Source organism: Protomyctophum parallelum, assembly GCF_964188405.1.
Source record: "Protomyctophum parallelum genome assembly, chromosome: 15".
NCBI lineage: Eukaryota > Metazoa > Chordata > Actinopteri > Myctophiformes > Myctophidae > Protomyctophum > Protomyctophum parallelum.
This window is the reverse complement of record NC_139710.1, coordinates 49,542,855-49,565,853: the sequence shown is the minus strand read 5'-3', so window position 1 is coordinate 49,565,853 and position 22,999 is coordinate 49,542,855. Positions and strand designations below refer to the sequence as shown.

The following is a 22,999-nucleotide window of genomic DNA, read 5'->3' as shown; positions in this document are numbered from 1 at the left end:
TTTGCTTGTAGAGAGTTTCCTTTTGGAAGTGGAAGTGTTGTCTTCCTTTTCACTTTGCTTTCCTTTCTTAACCTATTCTGACCTGAGATCAGATTCTATAAACGTCTTCTACATCCTGACAGTTTTCTGATAAAGCTATATGTTTCTATGTCAGTCGTTGTTCGATTTTTTTTCAAAAATAGCAGACCTACAAGCTCGTATCGCGCCACTCGGTGGCGCGATATGAGCTTGTAGATCTGCTATTTTTCAAATAGCTAAAGCACGATATGATGCTATATAACACCAAAATGGGTTCCCCGTTCAGAATGGGCTAATCACGGCAGAGTCGCAAAAGGATATTTAATGTCATTGATCGTCAGGCTCGCCGTGGCCGGCCGTGACATGTTTGCATTCCTCACAAAGTTGCGTGTTAATGCCAGAGAATCTTAACGATTTAACCGCGGTCTGATGTGGCATTCATGGGGAGTCACTCTGGATGCGAACATGCATCCATTCATGGGGAGTCACTCTGGATGCGAACATGTACGGTTTGATGATGAATGTACTGTACATGTGAGAGAGGGGGAAGGCGGACGGGGAGGAAGTGGATGGAAATGGAATGTCTTACAATGGGAGTTTTTGTATTATGGATAGTGGTGTGTAGAGAAATGGCACTTTGGTCAACGTGACCACATTTTGACTGAGGGACTGCCATTGGATTTTTTTTTTGAACTTTCGATTTTTTCATGTCATATGAAAGCAGGGAAGCATAGCTTCAAATTGACTTATTGTTTGTGCAGTGTTGTGCAGAGATATGGCTTATAGAGTAACATCTTGGAGAAAACAGGCTTGAAAGGTTCACTTCTGTGGTCTCTAACGTTACACCTATAGCTACATGTTTAAGCATTTATTTCATATTTACATGTCTTCTTTGGTCTCCAACATTACACCTATAGCTACATGTTTAAGCATTTATTTCATATTTACATGTCTTCTGTGGTCTCTAACATTACACCTATAGCTACATGTTTAAGCATTTATTTCATATTTACATGTCTTCTGTGGTCTCTAACATTACACCTATAGCTACATGTTTAAGCATTTATTTCATATTTACATGTCGATTTCAGCTCTGACACTCATTTCTGGTGAAAAGCTGGAATTTGCGCGATGGCAGGCTCTCAGTCAAATCTATGTCACAAATGTATGTTGAGATCCTGCAGTAGCGCATGATGCAGATCACGCATTAGCCTACTGCAAGATGCTGTGACTCCCTTTGACGTACGTTACGGCTTATAATTAGAACATTATGGTATTGAGGAGAAGAACAGTAGTTGGCATATTTATGTTATTTGGTTCAGGAAGGACAGTTGTGTTTGTCTACCGGGGCCGTGCACCCCAAGGGGCCAGTGAGGCACTCCAACGTTGAAGCGCTGGGCCCTAGTGGTAAGAGGAAGGACTGCAGGCGGACCCGTGGATTCTTGACGAGGAAACCCCGTGCAACCGAGCGCCCAATGTTAAAGCCCAGCTGCACTTCAACCGAGCGCCCAATGTTAAAGCCCAGCTGCACTTCAACCGAGCGCCCAATGTTAAAGCCCAGCTGCACTTCAACCCAACCGAGCACTCAATGTTAAAGCCCAGCTGCACTTCAACCCAACCGGGCGCTCAATGTTAAAGCCCAGCTGCACTTCAACCCAACCGGGCGCTCAATGTTAAAGCCCAGCTGCACTTCAACCGAGCGCCCAATGTTAAAGCCCAGCTGCACTTCAACCGATCGCCCAATGTTAAAGCCCAGCTGCACTTCCGCATTTGGGCACCAAAATGTGGTGCCCAAATGCTGAATCAGCGAAAAAATGCGGAAATAGACGGCACTTCCGGCAGCCTTCCGGGTGCTTCAAAACGCCACTGAGCAACTTCCACTGACATGAATAGCGGAGGGGGCGGAGCTTCGCGCCAGTTTAGTCTCTATCCTTTTAATACTCTATGCGTGCACCCTACAACAGCGACGTATGAGTTTATATCACCATATCGGATGTCGATGAAAGCTACAATTTCACGGCGGTGGTATCTTATGGCCCACGGGTGGTGGAACGCCGTTCTCCGCCCCAACCTCTCTCTCAACCACTGCGTCTTGGCATTAGCATGTCGTGTGCCGTTATCGAACATGGCATCTTGGTAAGGAAGGTGGAACAGCTAATTATCCTGGCGGGCCTTTCTGCCTAAAATGTCTCTTTGTTGTGCTAATGCACTAGTCTGCGATAGCATCTCCGTCCATAACCTTTCTCCACGTGTACAGATAACCTGGGGGATGGAACTGTGTGTGTGTGTGTGTGTGTGTGTGTGCGTGTGTGTGTGTGCGTGCGCAGCGGAGGGTGATAGTTGCAGATTGGCTTGCAGCTGTGCCGATGATGACAGGCCTGTCCTCGACCTGCCCTCGCCTCCTCCGCCAACAGACTGAACACGAATCGAATGCACAACTTTTTATTCTTTTACCTGTGGGCGCTTTCGCGTGCCTTAATTCCCCTCTTTGCCGTTACGCTGGTCGTGTGAATCTTAACAGCAGGCTCCGTTTGTGATCTTGACAATAAATCTCTGTGACCGTTTCAACAGAATCCACTTAACCCATTCTGGGCGGGCCGGGCACCCCTTTTGGTGTTTTAAACATTAGGTTATAATTTAGCAATTGAAAAATAGCAGATCTACAAGCTCGTAGCGCGCCACCGAGTGGCGCGCTACGAGCTTGTAGGTCTGCTATTTTTTGAAAAATCGTGAAAATGTGCCTCAAATTTGGAATATATTCTTTCAGAACGAACGTTTTTAACTCAAATCTTTGCTTCTGGAGAGGTCCCTGGAACAACATATTTTCAGATGGGGGGTCTCGGTGGCCAATTACATATCATTTTTGGGGTCCTTGACATGAAATATTGAGTGATATAGGCCTATATTAGAAACATGAGGTATTTCAGAAAACTGTCAGGATTTAGAAGGCTTTTTTTATTTCGATGTCAGGCCTAAACGGGTTAAAGAAATGGTGATTAAAATGATTACGTTTTAGCATGTTTTTGTGGCTGTAGGCCAAGCTGTCTAGAACGGGTTTTGTCTGTATATACACCCCCCCCCCCTCAAAAGTAGACCAATCATAGCTCTTGGCGCTACATACATGACATGACATCATGTTACGGCTGCACCTCCCCCAGACGCAGCTTCAGCCTGAAGTGCCTGATTATATGAAGGGAAAGTGAAAGAGTGTGAAGGTTGGGACATAATGGAACATCTCTACATGTGAACGGCATTGTACTTTTTGTTTGGTGAAGTATGTGCAGTATATAATGATCGCTATTTCCATTTGGCCCAAAGGAGGACATGCACACATTAAAGCATCCAGCCTGTCTATAGTGTGACTTTGCCATTGAACTTTGTGAGTCATACAGCTTCCTTCACAAACTGCACTCGTATAAAACAAAACATATTTCTTAAAGGACAACTTTAGTTTTTTTCAACCAAGGTTCATGTTTTAGGTTCTTATTAGAGAAACTAAAAGGTGAGTGTTATTTTTTTTTCATTTGCTGCTTTCTTTCGTTTTAGGGATTTTAGCTCTTTTTGACAGGGGGGGGCGGGGGCATTCGAGCATGGGGCTAAATATGTATTTTTTTTACCAAATTTGATGGTGATTTATTTATTTATTATTTACTATAGTCCTAATAAACGTCAGGAAATTACATCTGGCCACAGAAGATCACATGATCTACTGAATGTGAAGGTAGCCTACTGGGGGAAGGCTTATACTGTGTGTATATAGGCTCAATATGTCAGTTTGTCACATTCAATAGATCCTGTGATCTTTTGTGGCCAGATGTAATTTCTTGGGGTTTATTAGGAATATAATCAAACTATAATTCACCGAATGTCTGAGTGTGTGTGACTGTGAGTGTGTGTGTGTCCGACCGCATTTTATCTCCTCATTATCTCCTCATTGCCTGCACCAATCGCTCCCACTTTTCACACAGGCATTGACCATATGAATATGGAGGGCGTGACGGAGCCCTTTTTTCGATTTGACACATTAATGATTATTAATTAATTTATTAGTGAATTAACCTCGCACCCTCACACACCTCCGCCCCTTAGCGACACCTGCATCACAGGCCACCGTTCTCACCGTTACCCCACTGGCATGCTTCCTCTAGCTACCGCCGCAACACAACAAAGAGTGCCCTATACAATTTGGCGCCGCGTGTGTGTGTGTGTGTTGATCTGCTCCACACACACCACCTCAGGCCCCTCCCCATCTGGCTACTGTCCTTTGCATGGACAGGCGAATGAGGGTTGAGGCGAACACTCCACCTTAGTAACAGTAGCCTACGCATCGATTCGACACAATTACTACATACATCAAACAACATGCCACGAACAAAACGACCATCACTTTCACTTTCTGGAAGCTGCAATGCAAAGCGTCAGTGTCTCACTCGCGCTCCTGCCCGTACCAACAACAACCAGTCCACCACTAACGCAACAGGTAAGCATTCCGTCTCATGTTGCTTCTTTGCTTGCATGCCTGTGTATCGAACAAGTTACCTCACAATTTACTTCACGCACGCACTACCCGTGTACATTAACTGCAAAGCGTATTCCACTCAGGACCGCAGGCATGACAAAATCCCCACCCCCCGTGTGTGTGTGTGCGATAAAATCCACGTAAGAATCTTTGTACTATTAACAATAACACAGTCTGACGGGCGCCACCATCTTGCTCAGAGAGAGCGCTGAGTAGTGAGCGGAGCGCTGCGAGCGCAGCCTGTAGACCAGAGCCGTTTAGAGAGAGAGAGTGACGACAACAACCCGTGTACATTAACTGCAAAGCGTATTCCACTCAGGACCGCAGGCATGACAAAATCTCCACCCCGTGTGTGTGTGTGTGTGTGTGCGATAAAATCCACGTAAGAATCTTTGTACTATTTGTAACAACATAGTCTGACGGGCGCCACCATCTTGCTCAGAGAGAGCGCTGAGTAGTGAGCGGAGCGCTGCGCTGCGAGCGCAGCCTGTAGACCAGAGCCGTTTAGAGAGAGAGAGTGACGACAACATACCGTTCAGTGACCCATGAAGCTCCGTGAATAAACAGTGAACGGGGTTGTCGCAACTCTCTCCTCTACACGGCGCTGCAGCCTCCGACAGAAAGACGGGAACATTGTTGAGCATAAACGGAGTATACCCGATTTAATGGGAAACACATTGTGTAACAAACGCCGACACTGTTGTATGTTGTGTGTTGTGGACCGGTGCCATCACAGATTAACATGCCGCCCCCCCACCCCCCCCCCGAAAAAGAAGTGCCAAAGCCAACTGCAGGGCAACAGAAAATACTAGCAACCCTATTTTCTAAATCTAACATCATCATCTGCTAATGATGATGATGTGTGCTGCTGTTCACAGCCTACCTCCTTTATTAACAGTTAAAACTGGCAGAATTATTATAGATTTCATATAGCCAAAATAATATGTAGTATGAATGTTTATTTATTTATTTTATTTTAATTTATTTTGCTACCTTTAGTTATAATAATAATTTCTTCTTCGTTTTCTACATGAATATAACCACAGTATAACCATATAAAATGAAATTGGAGTTAAATGCTGCAATTTATAAAAATGGCAAAATATGTTAAACGTCGCTGAAGTGGGACTCACCTTTGTCCCTGTGTGTGTGTGTGTCGTAAAATGCATAGTGTCACTTATCTGCTAAGCAGGAAGGTCAAAACCCCCAGGTGGTCTATTTTAAGACCCTAAAGATAATATCAGATCAAATATCACTCAAAAGAATTTGGAATCACTGTCTTCTCAGCCATAGATTGACTTCCTGCCTGTGGAGGGTGGAACAATTGATATGCAAATAGACTTCAGTTCAAGGCATAGCAAGGCACCACTGTTACGTTCTTAGCTTACACATGTGATGATGACTACTTCTATCTATGTGATGTATTGCCAATGTGTGTGACTGCATGTGCAACTATCAGCAAATTGAAATGTAAGGGAAGATCGAGATAGTGTGTGTGTGTGTGTGTGTACCAGTGTCACACCTCCCCCACTCCCCTGCTGTATGTGTGTGTGTGTGTGTGTGTGTGTGTGACTGCATGTGCAACTATCAGCACATTGAAATGTAAGGGAAGATCGAGATAGTGTGTGTGTGTGTGTGTGTACCAGTGTCACACCTCCCCCACTCCCCTGCTGTATGTGTGTGTGTGTGTGTGTGTGTGTGACTGCATGTGCAACTATCAGCACATTGAAATGTAAGGGAAGATCGAGATAGTGTGTGTGTGTGTGTGTGTGTGTGTGTGTGTGTGTGTGTGTGTGTGTACCAGTGTCACACCTCCCCCACTCCCCTGCTGTGTGTGTGTGTGTGTTTGTGTGTGTGTTTGTGTGTGTCATTGCCCACACATTGCCCAGAAACTACTCTCCTTCTCCCAGTCAAATTGTATATACCGTACTACATGTATCACATTACCTTCCTTCCACAGATGACATGTTCTCATTACTTCTCATAACACAATATTTACATTTCATCCCTACCTTCTCAGGTCAGCACCATGCGGACAGTCACCACACAACGACACACTTCCCCTCATTGGAAAGGCCTCTGGCCACAGGTAACTACTCCTCTTATCCCCTGTACTGCATTTTTGCTACTAAACTCATTCACAACATAACCATAAAATATGTCATCATGCACACAACTCTCTCCATCACTATTAATAACTCATGAATGCTACACATTTCAGAACCTGCTGACTTCAAAGGCGACCCTAACCCATCCACCACCAGTGCTACTGCTCCTCCCCGTGCCCCAAATACACAAACTAGACCAAAGCGGAAAACCAAGTTCAGCACAAAAAAGAAAAAGAAAAAAATGAACCCCACAACAACCCCAAACACTGTTTCACTTGACACGCAAAGGCGTGCTAGGACAAACGCACAACAACAAGCTCGCACAGCAGAAACACCTGCCGAACGTCACCGCCGTCTACATGCTGAAGCTACTTCAAGAGCTACTGCTCGCGCAGCTGAAACACCTGACCAACATGAGCGCCGTCGACGTGCTGCTACTACTGCACAAGCTACTGCCCGCGCAGCTGAAACACCTGCCCAACATGAGCGCCGTCGACGTGCTGCTACTACTGCACAAGCTACTGCCCGCGCAGCTGAAACACCTGACCAACATGAGCGCCGTCTACGTGCTGCTAATACTGCACAAGCTACTGCCCGCGCAGCTGAAACACCTGCCCAACATGAGCGCCGTCGACGTGCTGCTACTACTGCACAAGCTACTGCCTGCGCAGCTGAAACACCTGCCCAACATGAGCGCCGTCGACGTGCTGCTACTACTGCACAAGCTACTGCCTGCGCAGCTGAAACACCTGGCCAACATGAGCGCCGTCGACGTGCTGCTACTACTGCACAAGCTACTGCCCGCGCAGCTGAAACACCTGCCCAACATGAGCGCCGTCGACGTGCTGCTACTACTGCACAAGCTACTGCCCGCGCAGCTGAAACACCTGCCCAACATGACCACCGGCAGCGTGTTGACACTACTGCACACGCTACTGCACGCGCAGCACTGTACTCTCAGAGGTTGGCTCAAACAACGCAACAAGGACGTCGCACAGCATGTCCTGATGACATGCAATACTTTGATGAGACTCTGTATGATGCCACACACACACTCGGCACAGTCAGCCTTTTCGAATGCTCCAAGTGCTCAGCATGTGGCGCATATTGTTGGAAAGAGGAGAGACCAGGATTCTGCTGTTCCAATGGTCGTGTCGATCTCCGTTACGACCCTGACAGCCCCAAACCAGGTTCAATCCCTCCCAAACCTCCACAGACCATCAGAGAATTATTTCTAAACCCACAGTTTGTGCGAGATGCCAGAAGGTACAACAACGCTCTGGCTATGGCCTCCATTGGAATGACACAACCCCAACCAGAACCTGGCTTCAACCCAACCCTGCGTATTCAAGGCAAGATGTATCATACAATTGGCCCTCTACTTCCTGAATCCGATTCTGCTATACCCTGTTTTGCACAAATCTATGTGCATGATCCACAACATGAACTACGCAACCGCAGAGCACACCATTCGAACCAAAACCTCGACGAACACCTACTGGAACAAGCACAGGCAGCTTTGCACAACTGTAACCCTCTCATACAACAGTTTAAAACAGCTGCAGAACTTGCTGCTAAAGATCCTGCTACAGAGATGTACATCAACCTCAGTGCCAACGCTCCACGGAACATCCACCCAGGTTTGTAACTCACAACACTTTCACATTCGCTACACCACTCCACATGACACTACACATCCTTGATCACAATATCGCAAATACAACCTTTCACAGACATTACTACAGCTACTATACTCATTCCAGAGACAATTTTCACAACACCCTCCCCCCTCTCCACACAGGTACAGTCAACCTCCCAAGTGGCACAGACATTGCTGTCATTGTTCCAGGAGCTACAGAAAACCAACAGTTTGGACCCATCGACGTACAGATACAACTTCGGAGTGGTGGGCCAAAGCGGATCCACCCTCTTCACCCACTCTATGATCCCCTCAGTTATGTACTGCTCTACCCTGAAGGCAACTATGGCTATCATCTCGCACTCAATCAACGACTACCTGGTGGTCGACAGGGGATCACTGCCACAGACTTCTATCGCTACCATCTTCAACTACGTGACCCAGCAACTCACTTCAATTTGTTCCTCCGTGCAGGTACTTCACATAACACATATATGTAATGTACCTAATTCCACACTTACAACTACGCAGTACAATACCTCCATTCACATACCCTCATTCCACATATTTTGCATTTGCCTCCACCCTAAGCCCTGCATTTACAACATGACATTGTCTTACATTTACTATTTTTCTTACAGGAAAACTGAGCCAACAGTTTGTATGTGATCAGCAAGTGAAAATTGAGGGCCAGAGACTAAAATTCATGCGCAAAAATCAGAAGACACTCAAAGCAGAAAAGTACAAATGTGTACAAGATGCCATTGCATCTGATGAAGCCATCCTTCCAGGAAGGATCACAATACTACCCTCTACTCTCTACGGATCACCACGTTGGTATACACACCAGTTCCAAGACGCAATGGCTATCGTTCGTGAAAAAGGAAAACCGGATTTATTCATCACTATGACCTGTAATCCAAAATGGAAGGAAATAACCCAGTCACTTCTGCCAGGCCAACAGCCTCACGACCGCCCTGACATCATTGCACGGGTCTTCCACATGAAGTGGAACGCGATGATCAACGACGTATATAACCAACAAATCTTTGGTCGTGTAGATGCATATGTCACAGTCAAAGAAACACAAAAACGCGGACTCCCACATGCACATGCACTGTTCACGCTGCTTCCTGCTGACAAGCCTCGCGTCCCTGCTGACATTGACCGCATTGTATCCGCAGAAATCCCCGATGCCACCACTAACCCTACACTGCATCGTGTGATCGCCAATAACATGATACATGGACCATGTGGTGCACTGAACATGACTTCTTCCTGTATGGACAAGGGCAAGTGCACAAAAGGATTCCCAAAAGAATACAGGACAGACACAGCCATGTCTGAGAGCTCCTACCCTTTATATAGGCGTCGAGAAGAAACACATGGAGCACCAGGCTGTTCGTTTTTGAAGACTGGCAGGGGTGGCATACAATTCCTCATCACCAACCAGTGGGTTGTTCCATTTAACCCATACCTATCTCTCAGATATGAGGCTCATATCAATGTTGAGGTCGTGTGCTCTGTCACTGCAGTCAAGTATCTCTACAAATACATTGACAAAGGTCCCGACGTATGCATGGTCAGTGTTGATCGCTATGATGAAATCACACAATATGAGGTGGCACGCTACATCACTGCCTCTGAAGCTTTCTGGAGGATTTATGACTTCCCTATCCAAAAGAAATATCCACCTGTTGAACAATTGGCAATCCATTTGGAAGGAGAGCAACTCATCACCTTCAACAATGACGAAGATGCCCAGGCCCTCATTGATTCCGGACCACCGCGTACAACTCTCACAGCCTACTTCACAGCAATGCAAGATAATCCTGATAAGAGACACATCACTTACCCAGACGTCTTCAAGCATTTCTCCTTCACCAACAAGACGTTCAAGCGCAGGAAACAGAGAAGGAGTGGTGGTCATAACCAAGACCAACTGGCTGACACAATTGGGCGCATTCCTGTACTTGCCTTTACTCCTCACAACACTGACCTGTACTTCATGCGGATGTTGCTCTACCGTGTTCAAGGTCCAACCTGCTACAACGACCTTCGCTCTGTTAATGGAGTTGTGCATGACACATACGCTGCTGCCTGCATTGCACGAGGCATCTGTGAGGATGACCATGAAGTAGACATGGTTATGGAAGAAGCAGCATTGGTTGCATTTGGCCCTAAGCTACGTGAGATCTTCGCACACATACTCATATTTGTACTAAGGAAAGACCACATTCAATTCTGGCAAAGACACAACCATTCCATTTCAGAAGACCTCACACATGCTGCAGGCCTTACCGAACCAAATGACAACATACTCAACCAGGTACTTTTGGAGATTCAGCAGCATCTTGAACGATATGGATATGACCTCACTATCAACTTCAATCTCCCTCAGCCAAATCGTGATCTCATTCGACAAACCGAACCCCATGACATCCGACATGAGACACAACACAATGTTCCTGAGCTGCAGCGTTACATTGATGCAACACAACACCTTCTAAATGACAAACAGAGAGCAGTTGCAGATTGTGTCCTGGAAAGTGTTCAGAACAACCGTGGCAAGCTTATTGCACTTGATGCAAGTGGGGGTACTGGAAAGACCTTCACACTTACCTTCATCCTTAAATCTGTGCGTGCAGATGGAAAAGTAGCCCTTGCAACAGCCTCAAGTGGAATTGCTGCAACATTACTTCCAAAAGGAACCACCTTTCACAGCCGCACCAAGTGTCCCATTGTACTCACAGAGGAGTCAATGTGTGCTATCGGTACTACGTCCAGTACAGCAGAGCTCATCCGTCGGTGCTCTCTCTTCGTCATTGATGAGGTGTCCATGATGGATCGCCGTGCTGTTGAAGCTGCCGACCGCACATTCCGGAAACTCAGGGACTGTCCTAACTCACCATTTGGAGGTAAGACTTCATTCAAACGTATACACTTTATTACTGTACATTCTGACGGCATGAATGACTATATTGTGGCCTTTTTATGTACAACAATAACAGCTGCCAACACCTTTGCCAGCCAATCTTCATTACAAGACAAACACAACTACAAAAGAAACACAATATAGTATCACTTCCATAATAATTGTCTATAATGCAGCAACTTTGTTATTACACTCTCAGGTATTACCACCATCTTCAGTGGAGACTGGCGCCAGATCCTACCAGTCGTTCCCCATGGCACACGACCTCAGATAATTTCACGATGCCTGAAGAGTTCCCCTCTCTGGAACCATGTTCAAACCATGAAACTCACCAACAACATGCGCATAACACATGCAACAGCAGGGAGCATGGAAGATGACACTTTGTTCCACCAGTTTCTGCTTGATCTGGGCGAGGGGAACATCCCCACTATTCAGGATAAGGGAGAATTTACAGTCACAATAATGGATCGCTTTCTCATGCCAGGATCAACTCTGCACGAAATGGTCGACTGGGTATTTCACAACCTTGCACACAATATGACCGACCATCAGTGGCTTTGTGAGAGAGCAATCCTCTGCCCAACCAATGCAGAAGTGGACACAGTCAATCAATACATTGCCCACAAATTCCCAGGTCAGGAGCACATCTTCCACAGTGTGGATTCTGTGGAACAACATGACAACCATCAGTACCCAGTGGAATTCCTCAACACACTTTGTCCATCAGGCATGCCACCACATCGCCTGTCACTGAAGGTCGGCATGATCATAATGCTACTGCGAAACTTTGACACAGTACATGGCCATTGCAATGGCTCACGCTACATCCTGAAGCAAGTCCGCCCACATCTTCTCCTAGCAGAGCTGGTAACTGGGGTCCATGCCGGCGCCCAGCTACTCATCCCTAGGATACCTTTCTCACCGTCTGAGAATATGTTCCCCTTCACACTCACCCGCAAACAGTTTCCTGTACGCCCTTGCTTTGCCATGACTGTTAACAAGTCACAAGGTCAGTCACTGTCACGAGTGGGTGTATACTCTGTGAAAGACTTCTTTTCACATGGACAACTCTATGTGGCAGCAAGCAGAGTTGGCAACCCCCAGCAACTCCGAATCTTGCTAATCAATGAGGAGGACAACACCAAACGTACCGACATGAACAATGTTGTATACAAAGAAATATTAACACATTGACCATCAAACTGAACTGCTGAACATTTCCTCTTTCACTGGGCCAAGCCACATACATAATAACCACATTTGCCCATGAAACTACCGGTATATACATACATAAATGCAATTACTACACTACTAACATGACAATGACTGTTTGACACTTTCAGTTCTATATATGACTATGATGTACTGTTTTTCCATTTCCAGTGAACAAGTCTATATTAAAGCAATTCTTCCTCAAAATACATATATCAATAATATGATCTATTACATCACATTACCCACACTGTACATTTGGGAATACCTGTGCGACAGTCCATACTTTCTATGCTGCATGTCAAACTGGGGTCTTTCATACTTTTCAAATGGGGGTCTGTGGGCTAATAAGTGTACATTTTACAGTCCTAGCCATGAAAACATTTCCCTACCATGCATTTATACAAATACTGTCGATTCCTTCATTTGACTTGAGATAAAAGGTTAACGTGAGTTTTGTTTCTGACTGTTTTCTGCTTGCTTATTTAGGCTATTTTCATTACATTCCCTTTATCAATCGTATCCTAAGAGGAGATCATTCACAACCCGTGATATAAATAATTCGTAGCAGTGATAGCGATATCTGACCGTTACATATGGTCAGATATTACATACAACAAACATGCCACGAAGAAAATGTTATCTCCTTCCTGAAGGTAGCAGATATGGTGTACCAGCATACAATAAAGTAACATTCATCTTAATTTAATTAATTTGCGTTACTTTTGTGCCCAACCCAACTTCACAACACCATCTGTAAACAACCGCCCCCCCCCTATCACATTACCCACACTGAACATCATTTGCTGTTCATATATTCAGAACGGGTAAGGACTAGTAAAATAATAAATCGCCATAATATTTTGTAAAAAAATACATATTTAGCCCCATGCTCGAATGCCCCCGCCCCCCTGTCAAAAACTGCTAAAATTCCAAAAACGAAAGAAAGCAGCAAATGAAAGAAAATTAACACTCACCTTTTAGTTTCTCTAATAACAACCTACAACATGAACCTTGGTTGAAAAAAACTAAAGTTGTCCTTTAATTCTTTTAACGTTTATTGATTTTTCTTTACAACATAGTATTTTCTTTTCTTTTTTTAAGATATTATTTTGCGGCTTACGCCTTTATTGATTTTTTAAGGGATAGAAAGTAGGCTGACAGGAAACGGGAGAGAGATGGGGGGATGACATGCGGTAAAGGCCGTGTCGGGTCCGGGAGTCGAACCCGCGGCACACCGCGACTGGATCACCAGTCCGGTGCCCAGACCGTTACGCTACGGCCTGGGCCCAACATAGTATTTTCAAAGCAATTATTCACATATATTTCCCCCCCCACACCCACATGGCAAACGCATAAACTTAGTTACTATGAGGTTCAAGGTTGGACAGCAAAGCCAGGACCTTATCTGACATATAGCAGACCTACAAGTTCATAGCGCGACACTCTGTGCAGCGTTATGAACTTGTAGATCTGCTAGGTCTTGTTTCTTTCAGATTTAAATTGGAATTAGCTTTTTTTTTTAATTCCCTTGGGAAGTACAAACAGACAAAGTACAGAGTAGTAGTAATGATAACAACATTAAGAGAGAACAATAGAAACAATATCCATGCAGAAGCTAAATTGTTTAACCCATTCTGACCGGGAACCCATTTTGGTGTTAGCATCATGTTATGCTTTAGCTATTGAAAAATAGCAGATCTACAAGCTCATAGCGCGCCACCGAGTGGCGTGCTACGAGCTTGTAGGTCTGCTATTTTAGAAAAATCGAAGAACGACTGACATTTTTTAGAATCTGATCTCAGGTCAGAATGGGTTAATCAGACCAGTGTGTGTCCAGTGGAAACCTCGTATGAATCTGATCTCAGGTCAGAATAAATGACAGTTAAATGACTAACAATTTCAAAAACAGGTTGTCTAATCCCTTACTCAATTCAATTCAAAGGGCTTTATTGGCATGAGAAAACATACGTATACATTGCCAAAGCAGAAAGAACAGTACAACAATACAGCAATACAATCAAAACAAAAATGATGTACTTTGTCAGATTCTTCAATAGATCAACTTCTATGTACCAAGATCACTCGATGCAGGTATAGTGCAGGAATATACACAATGATTAGTCTTTACGGTGGTTGTGTTCCATTTGATATCCTTCTCCTATCACAGCAGCTCACAAATCTTGCTGCTGTGTTTGCACATTGTTGTACTTCGCCCAGCAGATATGGGAGTTTTTTGTCATTGGTCATGTTTTCAAAATCTCCGTGTGTGGTTGTAATCTGTGGGAAGTATGTGTCTCTGATGTCTTGGTACAATGGACAGACAGTATGTGTCTCTGATGTCTTGGTACAATGGACAGATGGTTAGGAAGTGTAGCTCGGTTTCCACTTCATTTAGTGTGCAGTGGGTGCATAGTCTGTCTTCTCTCGGGATACAGGTCTGCCTATGACGGCCTTTCTCCATCGCGAGACTGTGCTCACTGAGTCTGTACTCATGACTTCACCTGAGATTTCACCAACAGCCTGAATTGCACTTTCTGTTCATATTTTGTTTTTATTATTTCATAATGAAAACAAAAATAATAGAAGCATGTTTTTCAACCTTTGAGAGTTGACCTGAATGGCCCTGAATGGTCAGCTGCCATATCTGCCCTAGGGATAATATGCCAGCTGACAAATCATTGCAAGGTAGAGTGCCACTGCACATTGAACTGTCACTGTGAGTGACTTAAATTCTGAAGAAACACAGATGAAATCACCATGTGAAACAAGGTTGAAACTCGCCTACCAAACATGTCTGCTGCAGATGGCGTAAACCTATGGGCTGGGAGTTTTGGGCGGGAGGAGTAGCACCAAGGTTCTATGTGGTATAGAAATGTTATGCCAAGGACCCCTAATTGATCTGTATTCGGCCATGGACCACCATTTGAAAATATTTTGTGCCAAGAACCAGCTTTCCACCTGGAAAGGAGCCAGCGTAGGTGGTTGGGATGCCTCTGGAGCGTCTCCCTAGGGAGGCCCTCCATGCACGTCCCACGGGGAGGAGCTGTTGGCCTCGCCACCCGACTACGGATAAGCGGTTGAGGATGGATGGATGGATAGACCCCTTAAAATGATGCTTTTGGTTAGATGAATAATTCTACAATACTGGGTGAGTAAGGGACCACTTCACCACTTTTCAACCTATCTTCATATAATAGGTCCTCACTAATAATCATAAAAAAATGTCACAATCTTTTTCTACTCAGTCTGTGTCTCATAGGACGGCTGTGGGCAGTTTAGAAACCGTCTTCCAGTGACATCATCATTAGGCAATATTTTTTTTAAACAAGATTTTTTACAAAGATATTTAGATTTTCATTATCCTGAGAACGATGGCTTCCATTTTCGCATTGCAACTTTTCAGGACTAGAAAGCCTGCAGTTTTTATTAGCTTGTATTCCCCATCGATGATGTCACTGGAAGACAGTTTCTGAACTGCCCACAGTCCTCCTATGAGACACAGACCGAGTAGAAAAAGAATTGCACCATTTTTTCATGATTATATTAGTGAGGACCCATTATATGAAGATAGGTTGAAAAGTGGTGAAGTGGTCCTTTAAGTGGCTAAACAGGATCTGAATACCTAATGGTGAAATTAAACTTTTTGCTGCTGCGGTACTCCCTGGAACACCAAAGACCATCTGGGCGTCCCAGGACCCTATACTGGGCCTGCATCACAGGATTTACCAGAGAGTTCTGATGGGTAACACCACAGTACCCTTAAATTCCTGTGTGCAGAACCCGTCCCAGAATGCCCATCATGCACTGGGACGGTTGGTGCTCGCCGAAGCGCACTGGCCCGATGGCTAAATGCACTGAGCCAGGTTGTTGTGCCCACAGCTCCTTTTCCGGGGGAGTCATGCCTGTTCCGTTCCAGGCCGTGTAGGAGAATCTAGGTCACTGTGCTGCTGCTGCTGTCATTTTACAGCTCCATTTCCTTTGGTGTGCGTGTATGTACCGTTGTTTGTTTGTTTGTTTGTTTGTATACGTGGTTGTTTAGTGTGCAAAAGAAAAGCAGTTAACCCATTCTGACCTGAGATCAGATTCATACGAGGTTTCCGCCGGACACACACTGGTCTGATTATAACCCATTCTGACCTGAGATCAGATTCTAAAAATGTCAGTCGCTCGCTCTTCGATTTTTCAAAAAATAGCAGACCTACAAGCTCGTATATGAGCTTGTAGATCTGATATTTTTAAATAGCTAAAGCATAACATGATGCTGACACCAAAATGGGTGCCCGGTCAGAATTGGTTAAGTAGGGCTTTTACGTAAGGGTGGGGGGGGGGGGGGGGACGGGTTCCACAGAAATACACGCGGTATTGCTGTTGCAGAGATTCTCAGGGACTGCAGCATAACCCCCCCCCCCCTCCCCCCCCCATGCCACACTGAGAGAAAAAAGGGGGAGAGAGAGTGAAAGATGAAATTCTCATCCTTGGTTCAGATCCCTAAGAACCTCCCTAAGAACCCTGGAAAGGAAAGGAAAGGCAGGATCTTATTATCGTAGCAAATATGCAGTGTGCGGAGTGGGGGGGGGGGGGGGGGGGGGAGATTAGATGCGTCTTGCCTTTGAAGTGTATTTTCCGACCATTGTGCAACGGCGAATTCCATCAAATGTTGGAGAGGAGCGCTGATAAGAGGGGATGGGGTATGAATGCCGGGGCATTAAAAGACGTCATTTTCGCAATGAGATGAAACACTTTCCCCAACTCTCGCTAAATGAAAATATTTCCCCTCATTTCAGCAGTGTCATTCACAAGTGTATGGTAGCAAATCCATAGATACTAAAATAACAATGTGCATTGGCAGTGGCTTGAATGAATGCGTTCAAATGTGTGTGCAATAATGTGGATTATGGTTTACAGAAAGGCAAGAAGCGTTGAGGTACCCTTTCGCTTAGTGGCACTTGTTTTTTTTTGTTTCCCGTCTCCCTCATAGATAAATGATGCTTACACTCTTGAACTACTTTCAACCTGCCATCCTTATTTTCGGCATGTCTTTATTGGTGAAACTTATGGAAACGTATTCAGAAAATGGCACCAATTGCAAGATCTACAAGTAATCTAGCCCTGAAACATGGCTTGTCATATTTATGACAGTCATGACGCAACGGATGCCAGTTTTACATTTACACTGAAAACATGTAGATAAACATAAACATAAACATTCAGATTTCAAATATAACCCATTTAGGCCTGACGTCGAAATTTAAAAAATGTATTTTTAAAATGTATTTTTGTATTTTTGTATCGGTGGTTCTCAATATTTCATGTCAAGGACCCCAAACATTATATGTAATATGCCGCTGACGGCCATCTGAAAATATGTTGTTCCAGGGACCCCCCAGAAGCAAAGATTTAAAAACGGAGACTGAAAGAATATATATTCAAAGATTTGCACTACATTTTCACGATTTTTCCAAAATAGCAGTTCGTAGCGTGGCCACTCTGTACCGCGCTATGAGCTTGTAGATGTGCTATTTTTCAATAGCTAAAGTATAACATAATGCTTTAAACACCAAAAGGGGTTCCCGCCCAGAATGGGCACAGTTGCACACCGGGAGCGCACTCGCCTATTAGTTTGTATTGGCAGTGCGGTCAGCGTGCACTATATCGAACACACCCAGTGTTTCAAAGTACACCACTCCAACCGACCGACAGGGGCGCGTAGTTGTAAGCCGATGGCATAAAAAACAGCTGATAAAAATGCCTTTATACTTTATATTAAAACAGTTTCCGTGCCGGGAATGGTTTAATCCAGGTTACTGTCGCTGCGATATACGACATACCCGCCTTTTGTTTTATGTGATTAATCCGCTGTATTGTACTAAATAAAAAGAAAATCCGTCTTTGTCGTGGAGATAGAGACTAGATGCATTCGCTTTGATGACGAAACCGGAAATCGTCACATGCTGTGGGCTGCTAGGGCTTCTGGGAAATTGAGGCCAATGGAAATGCATGGGGTGCAACGCCTCATTGAGACGAGTCTTGTGTGCGTCTTCCGGGTGCACCAAGATGGTGGATGATACGCTCGGATCACAACAAACCAAGGGAGCTTTTTTCGCTGGATTTTCGCGGATTAAAAGCCCAAATAATTCAGCGTATGCTCTAAAGGTAATACAACAATCTCGGCAGTGAAGGGGGGTTGATTAAAATGCGGGTTAAGCGTGTAAAACAGTCAAACTGTTAAAACATTTTGACTGTTTTACACGTGTAACCCGCATGTTTAACAAAGGTTTTCCACGTGGCCAAAGTCATTTCTGAAAAAGGCCTTTTCAGGTCAGTGATATATCATTATATTGTGATATAATAATATAGCAGCAGGTAAGGCCAGTCAACTGTCTTCTGTGTGTTACATTTAGGTACGATGATGTGCGAGCATATTCATTTATTTTGGTGAAAACAAAAGAAAAACCAATAACTGGGTTCCATTCTGGCTCAACCAGTGGCAGTGACGTAACCACTTTAGCCATCGTGTCCCTATTTTTCGGTATTGCAGCTCAAACATTGTGAAAGGTTTCCAGAAATTTCAATTTTTTTCCTTTGAAGGGCGCTAGCCTCTCCAATGCATGGCTTTCTGAAATGACGGCATGTCGCACTAGCAGCCAGGTCTATGGACTTTTAATGTTTGTTTACCGCACTAAGTGATGGCGTGAGATAATGGCCGATATAAGCACAACTCATACTGTAAGTAATTCCGTTTCATACAATAACACAATTCATTCATGTCTCCGGGAGAACGATGAGGATGACTGCCACAGTGGGCAGACTGGGCACCCCTCACTTCACACAAGTGTGATGTGTTAAACCTGTGAAAACAAGCTTGTAACTTACGTACGGATCGTCTATTATGTCTTATTTGTAACACGTCAAAATATATAGGGCTTTAGAGGTTAATGCAGAGATCAAAACCATGATGTCTCGAGCTTAAATCCAGCAGAAGACGACATGTCACGTGTCTGTCTTCCCTCCTCTATGACCCCTTGTTATGAAGTGTGTGTCTGCTGAGGTGGAGTAAAGAAGAATATCATTTTCTCTATCTTAAGAGATACTGTGGAATGCTAAGAATTGGTCCACTTGTGTGCCTGTTTCTTTCCTGTCTGTCTGTCGGTCGGTCGGAGGAGGAGAAAGGGTCGATCTGGTCAGGAAAAGCTCCCAAAGTTGTTGATGTTTGAGTTTGTTAAAAAAAGAAAATGAAGCCAGGGCTCAGATTGCAGGCGGCAGAGACACAGAGGTGGTGCTGGGACTTTGATCTCACAGCGCCAGTGCCTTCTCCTCGTCTCCCTTTGAACTTCACATCCAAAAAACGCGGCTGCGGCTTCTTGGAAGTCTCTGGGGTTTAGGGTGGGGGGGTTAGGAGGTGTCGGGATGAGGCCGACATGGCCTTGGTCCTGTTTTTTTGGGGGGTGGTTGTGGGGTGACTGGGGACCCCCCCTCCCCCCCCCCCACCACCACCAATACACACACACACACACACACACACACCAGACTCTGGATTGCACAGGGTCAGGCAGGCCGAACGGACGTCCCACCCAGTGTGTGGCGGAGTTTTTGAGCGAGCGAGTGGGCGGCGTGGGTGGGTGGGTGGGTGGGAGGGAGGAGGAGGAGTGTCCCTGGGGAGGAGGTTTGCGGAGTGACAGCCCCCAGGCCGTGATGTCTCAGATCCTGTTGCAGCTCCAGACCAAACACAAACATGGACAGCCCCGCTGGAGGTGTCTCAACATGCCCAGGGCCGCGGGGGGCGGGGGGGGGGGCATACCACACCACACCACACCTCATCTCCACCTGGCATATCCTCTGATATCTTTGAGAATAAAACATTATACTGATGCTTTTGTTGGATAACTAGACACACATGCTATATATATATAAGACTTTTTTTGGGGGGGGGGGGGGGATCGGGAGGAGTTTTGTCATGTGATTGGGAGCACTGCTGCTCTTGTATAGTGTGAACGGGTCAATGAGTCAATCAGAGCATCCTGATCCAGTCTCTTTTAGCCATCTGGGACCGGAGGCCATGAGGGGAGAGAGAGAGCTAGGCAGCTGCTGCCACATTGCAGAGTGAAACAGGTGAACAATGTTAGAGAGAGAGAGAGAGAGAGAGAGGTCCATGTAGTGCTAATTAACGTATGGTATTGAAATCATATATGAAATGGTGGATGGTTCGCGATCTCAAATTCCATTTTATTTTCCCTTTTTAGAAAAGCAGTAAATGAGAGTAAAAGAAATCCCACCCGTGTGAAGTGATGGGCGCTATTGCGCTAATATATGAAAGTCTGAATCACGTTGATTAGGTGATGTAATAATGATGTAAAACAAACTGTGCCAACACAAACATTCAATTATCTTTATTGTTAATGGCATTTAATGTTTGTGTTAGGGACAAGATGAGATACATTTTCCCTTTTTAACGTTAAACCTGTCTATAGGAGGGGCCCTCAAAAAGAGTTGTGCTATAAGACAGGATTTGATTGAATAAAATCACTAGCTGAAATAACTCATTTTGTACGGTACGGACGTTCGTATCCTGCCTCAACGTTATGCTGTATTCACACAGGCAGATGCAACGGATGCAACTCTACACTAGCACACCTAGTCACAGACATTGACTGATTGATTGATCTGACGACCGGGCACCCATTTTGGTGTTAGCATCATGTTATGCTTTATCTATTGAAAAATAGCAGATCTACAAGCTCATATCGCGCCACCGAGTGGCGCGATACGAGCTTGTAGGTCTGCTATTTTTGAAAAATCGAAGAACGACTGACATTTTTAGAATCTGATCTCAGGTCAGAATGGGTTCGTCAGACCAGTGTGTGTCCAGTGGAAACCTCGTATGAATCTGATCTCAGGTCAGAATGGGTTAAGCAGCAGTAGGATGATCCAGTAGGATTATCACTAGAGCACAACCACAAACGTCCAACACAGATAAAATAGTAAATGGTGCATTTATAAAGCGCCTTTATCCAAGGCGCTTTACATAGACACCAATGGCAGCGGAAACCATGCAAGGCTTGTTTACAACTGAAACAAACTTCCTGTTGATGCGCCATCCTGTGAGAGGGTTATCTAATAGTCCAATAAACAGGCTGTACACTTAGAATTATGGGTTCACAAGATCTGGCATTTATTGATTGCCCACAATTACCCCAAATTGAATGGTCATGTAATATACATGTGAACAGCAAAGACATACATGAAAGCAAATACGACCTGTTACATCACGAATTCGGATTCGATCATATCAGTCCACAGATTTGGGGGCCCCGCGAAGCACAGGACAGAGAGCTGGTCTATCCTGGAGAATTCTGACGTGTCACTCTCTGCCCTGACAATATATACAGTAGCAATCTCTCCCTCACTGAAGTGACCTTGCATGCGCACAGCTCAGGCGGCACACTCTGAAAGTAATGGTAACTGCTTGAAGGGTCTACTTTACCCCACCACTGTCCTCTGACTTCCTCATCAAAATAAGAGCCACTTGTAATGATTAGTCAACACCAATTTTATTTCTTATTTTTAGGTCTACTTACAGGACGTTAACATCTCATTTGAGTTCCTTTTGAGTGCCTGTCAGCATTCTCTAAAATCCCTTTCTCTCAGCTGTTGGTGTGCAACACTGATACAGAAACATGAGGTATTTTAGAAAACTGTCAGAATTTAGAAGACATTTTTTTACATTTCGAGGGTTAAGTTACAAATGGAAGCCCTTTCTTTTTGCCATTAACCATGTCAGGTATCACCATAGATTCATTGTTGTACCCGTTGTGGAAGTCCCAGACTTTGGCGGAAAGCCAAAGGAGTTTGATGAGCTGTTGTTGGCTACGGTCGGTGACAGGATAGGTCCGGTTGGACACGAACTACAGGTGCTCCATCCCAGCTGTGGATCGCATATCTGTGTGTCTGGTGAGTCGCAGAAAGTTTTATCAATATTATTAGTCTGTCGAAATAAAGAAATCTTTACTATAAGGCATGCCGATTGGTTTTCTAGACGCAAATGGTGAAGTAAACTCGAGTTGGGATATTTCAAGTCGAGTGAATTTGCAGAAGCGGTGAAATGAATTCATTCACATTTAGTTCGGTTTGTTTTAAACCCACCGCCCGATGCAGAGTCATGTCAAATCACATCTTTGTATTTATTTAGTACACAATCATAAAAATCACACCCGCGTGAAGTGAGTGGTGCAACTCTGTGTGGGGGTCCCCGGAAATTCCAGACCCACAGGACCATGGCCAGGGTGCCTTCCTGGTTCCAGCGAGCCGTCCGTCCGTCCGTCCGAAACGGTAGAGAAATGAGTTACCATGTGGGGGTCCCCGGGGACTCCCCGGGGGGTCCCCGGAACATCCAGACCCCCAGGAACGCGCCCAGGGGGCCGGGCCGATTCTGGGGAGCCGCCCCAAGTCCGAAACGGTTGAGAAATGTTACTGTGTGGGGGTCCCTCTACTGTACTGTACTGTACTGTACTGTACTGTACTGGCACACCAGAAATCATCATATATACAGTTAATGTGTGCGTTTG

At 45.0% G+C, this 22,999-nt stretch overlaps 2 protein-coding genes across 2 annotated transcripts in view; both read left to right on the top strand.

The window, feature by feature from the left end:
• The window catches only part of nr6a1a (nuclear receptor subfamily 6, group A, member 1a), a gene marked incomplete at both ends in the record, with an annotated part of 136,491 nt that overhangs the window by 51,414 nt on the left and 62,078 nt on the right, over positions 1-22,999 (top strand).
• On the top strand, positions 11,122-12,604 carry LOC310872811 (ATP-dependent DNA helicase PIF1-like). The gene is made up of 2 exons (XM_083784962.1): positions 11,122-11,202; positions 11,419-12,604. The coding sequence occupies exons 1-2, from the start codon at positions 11,124-11,126 to the stop codon at positions 12,414-12,416; spliced, it is 1,077 nt and encodes a 358-aa protein (XP_083641088.1). The 5' UTR covers positions 11,122-11,123; the 3' UTR covers positions 12,417-12,604.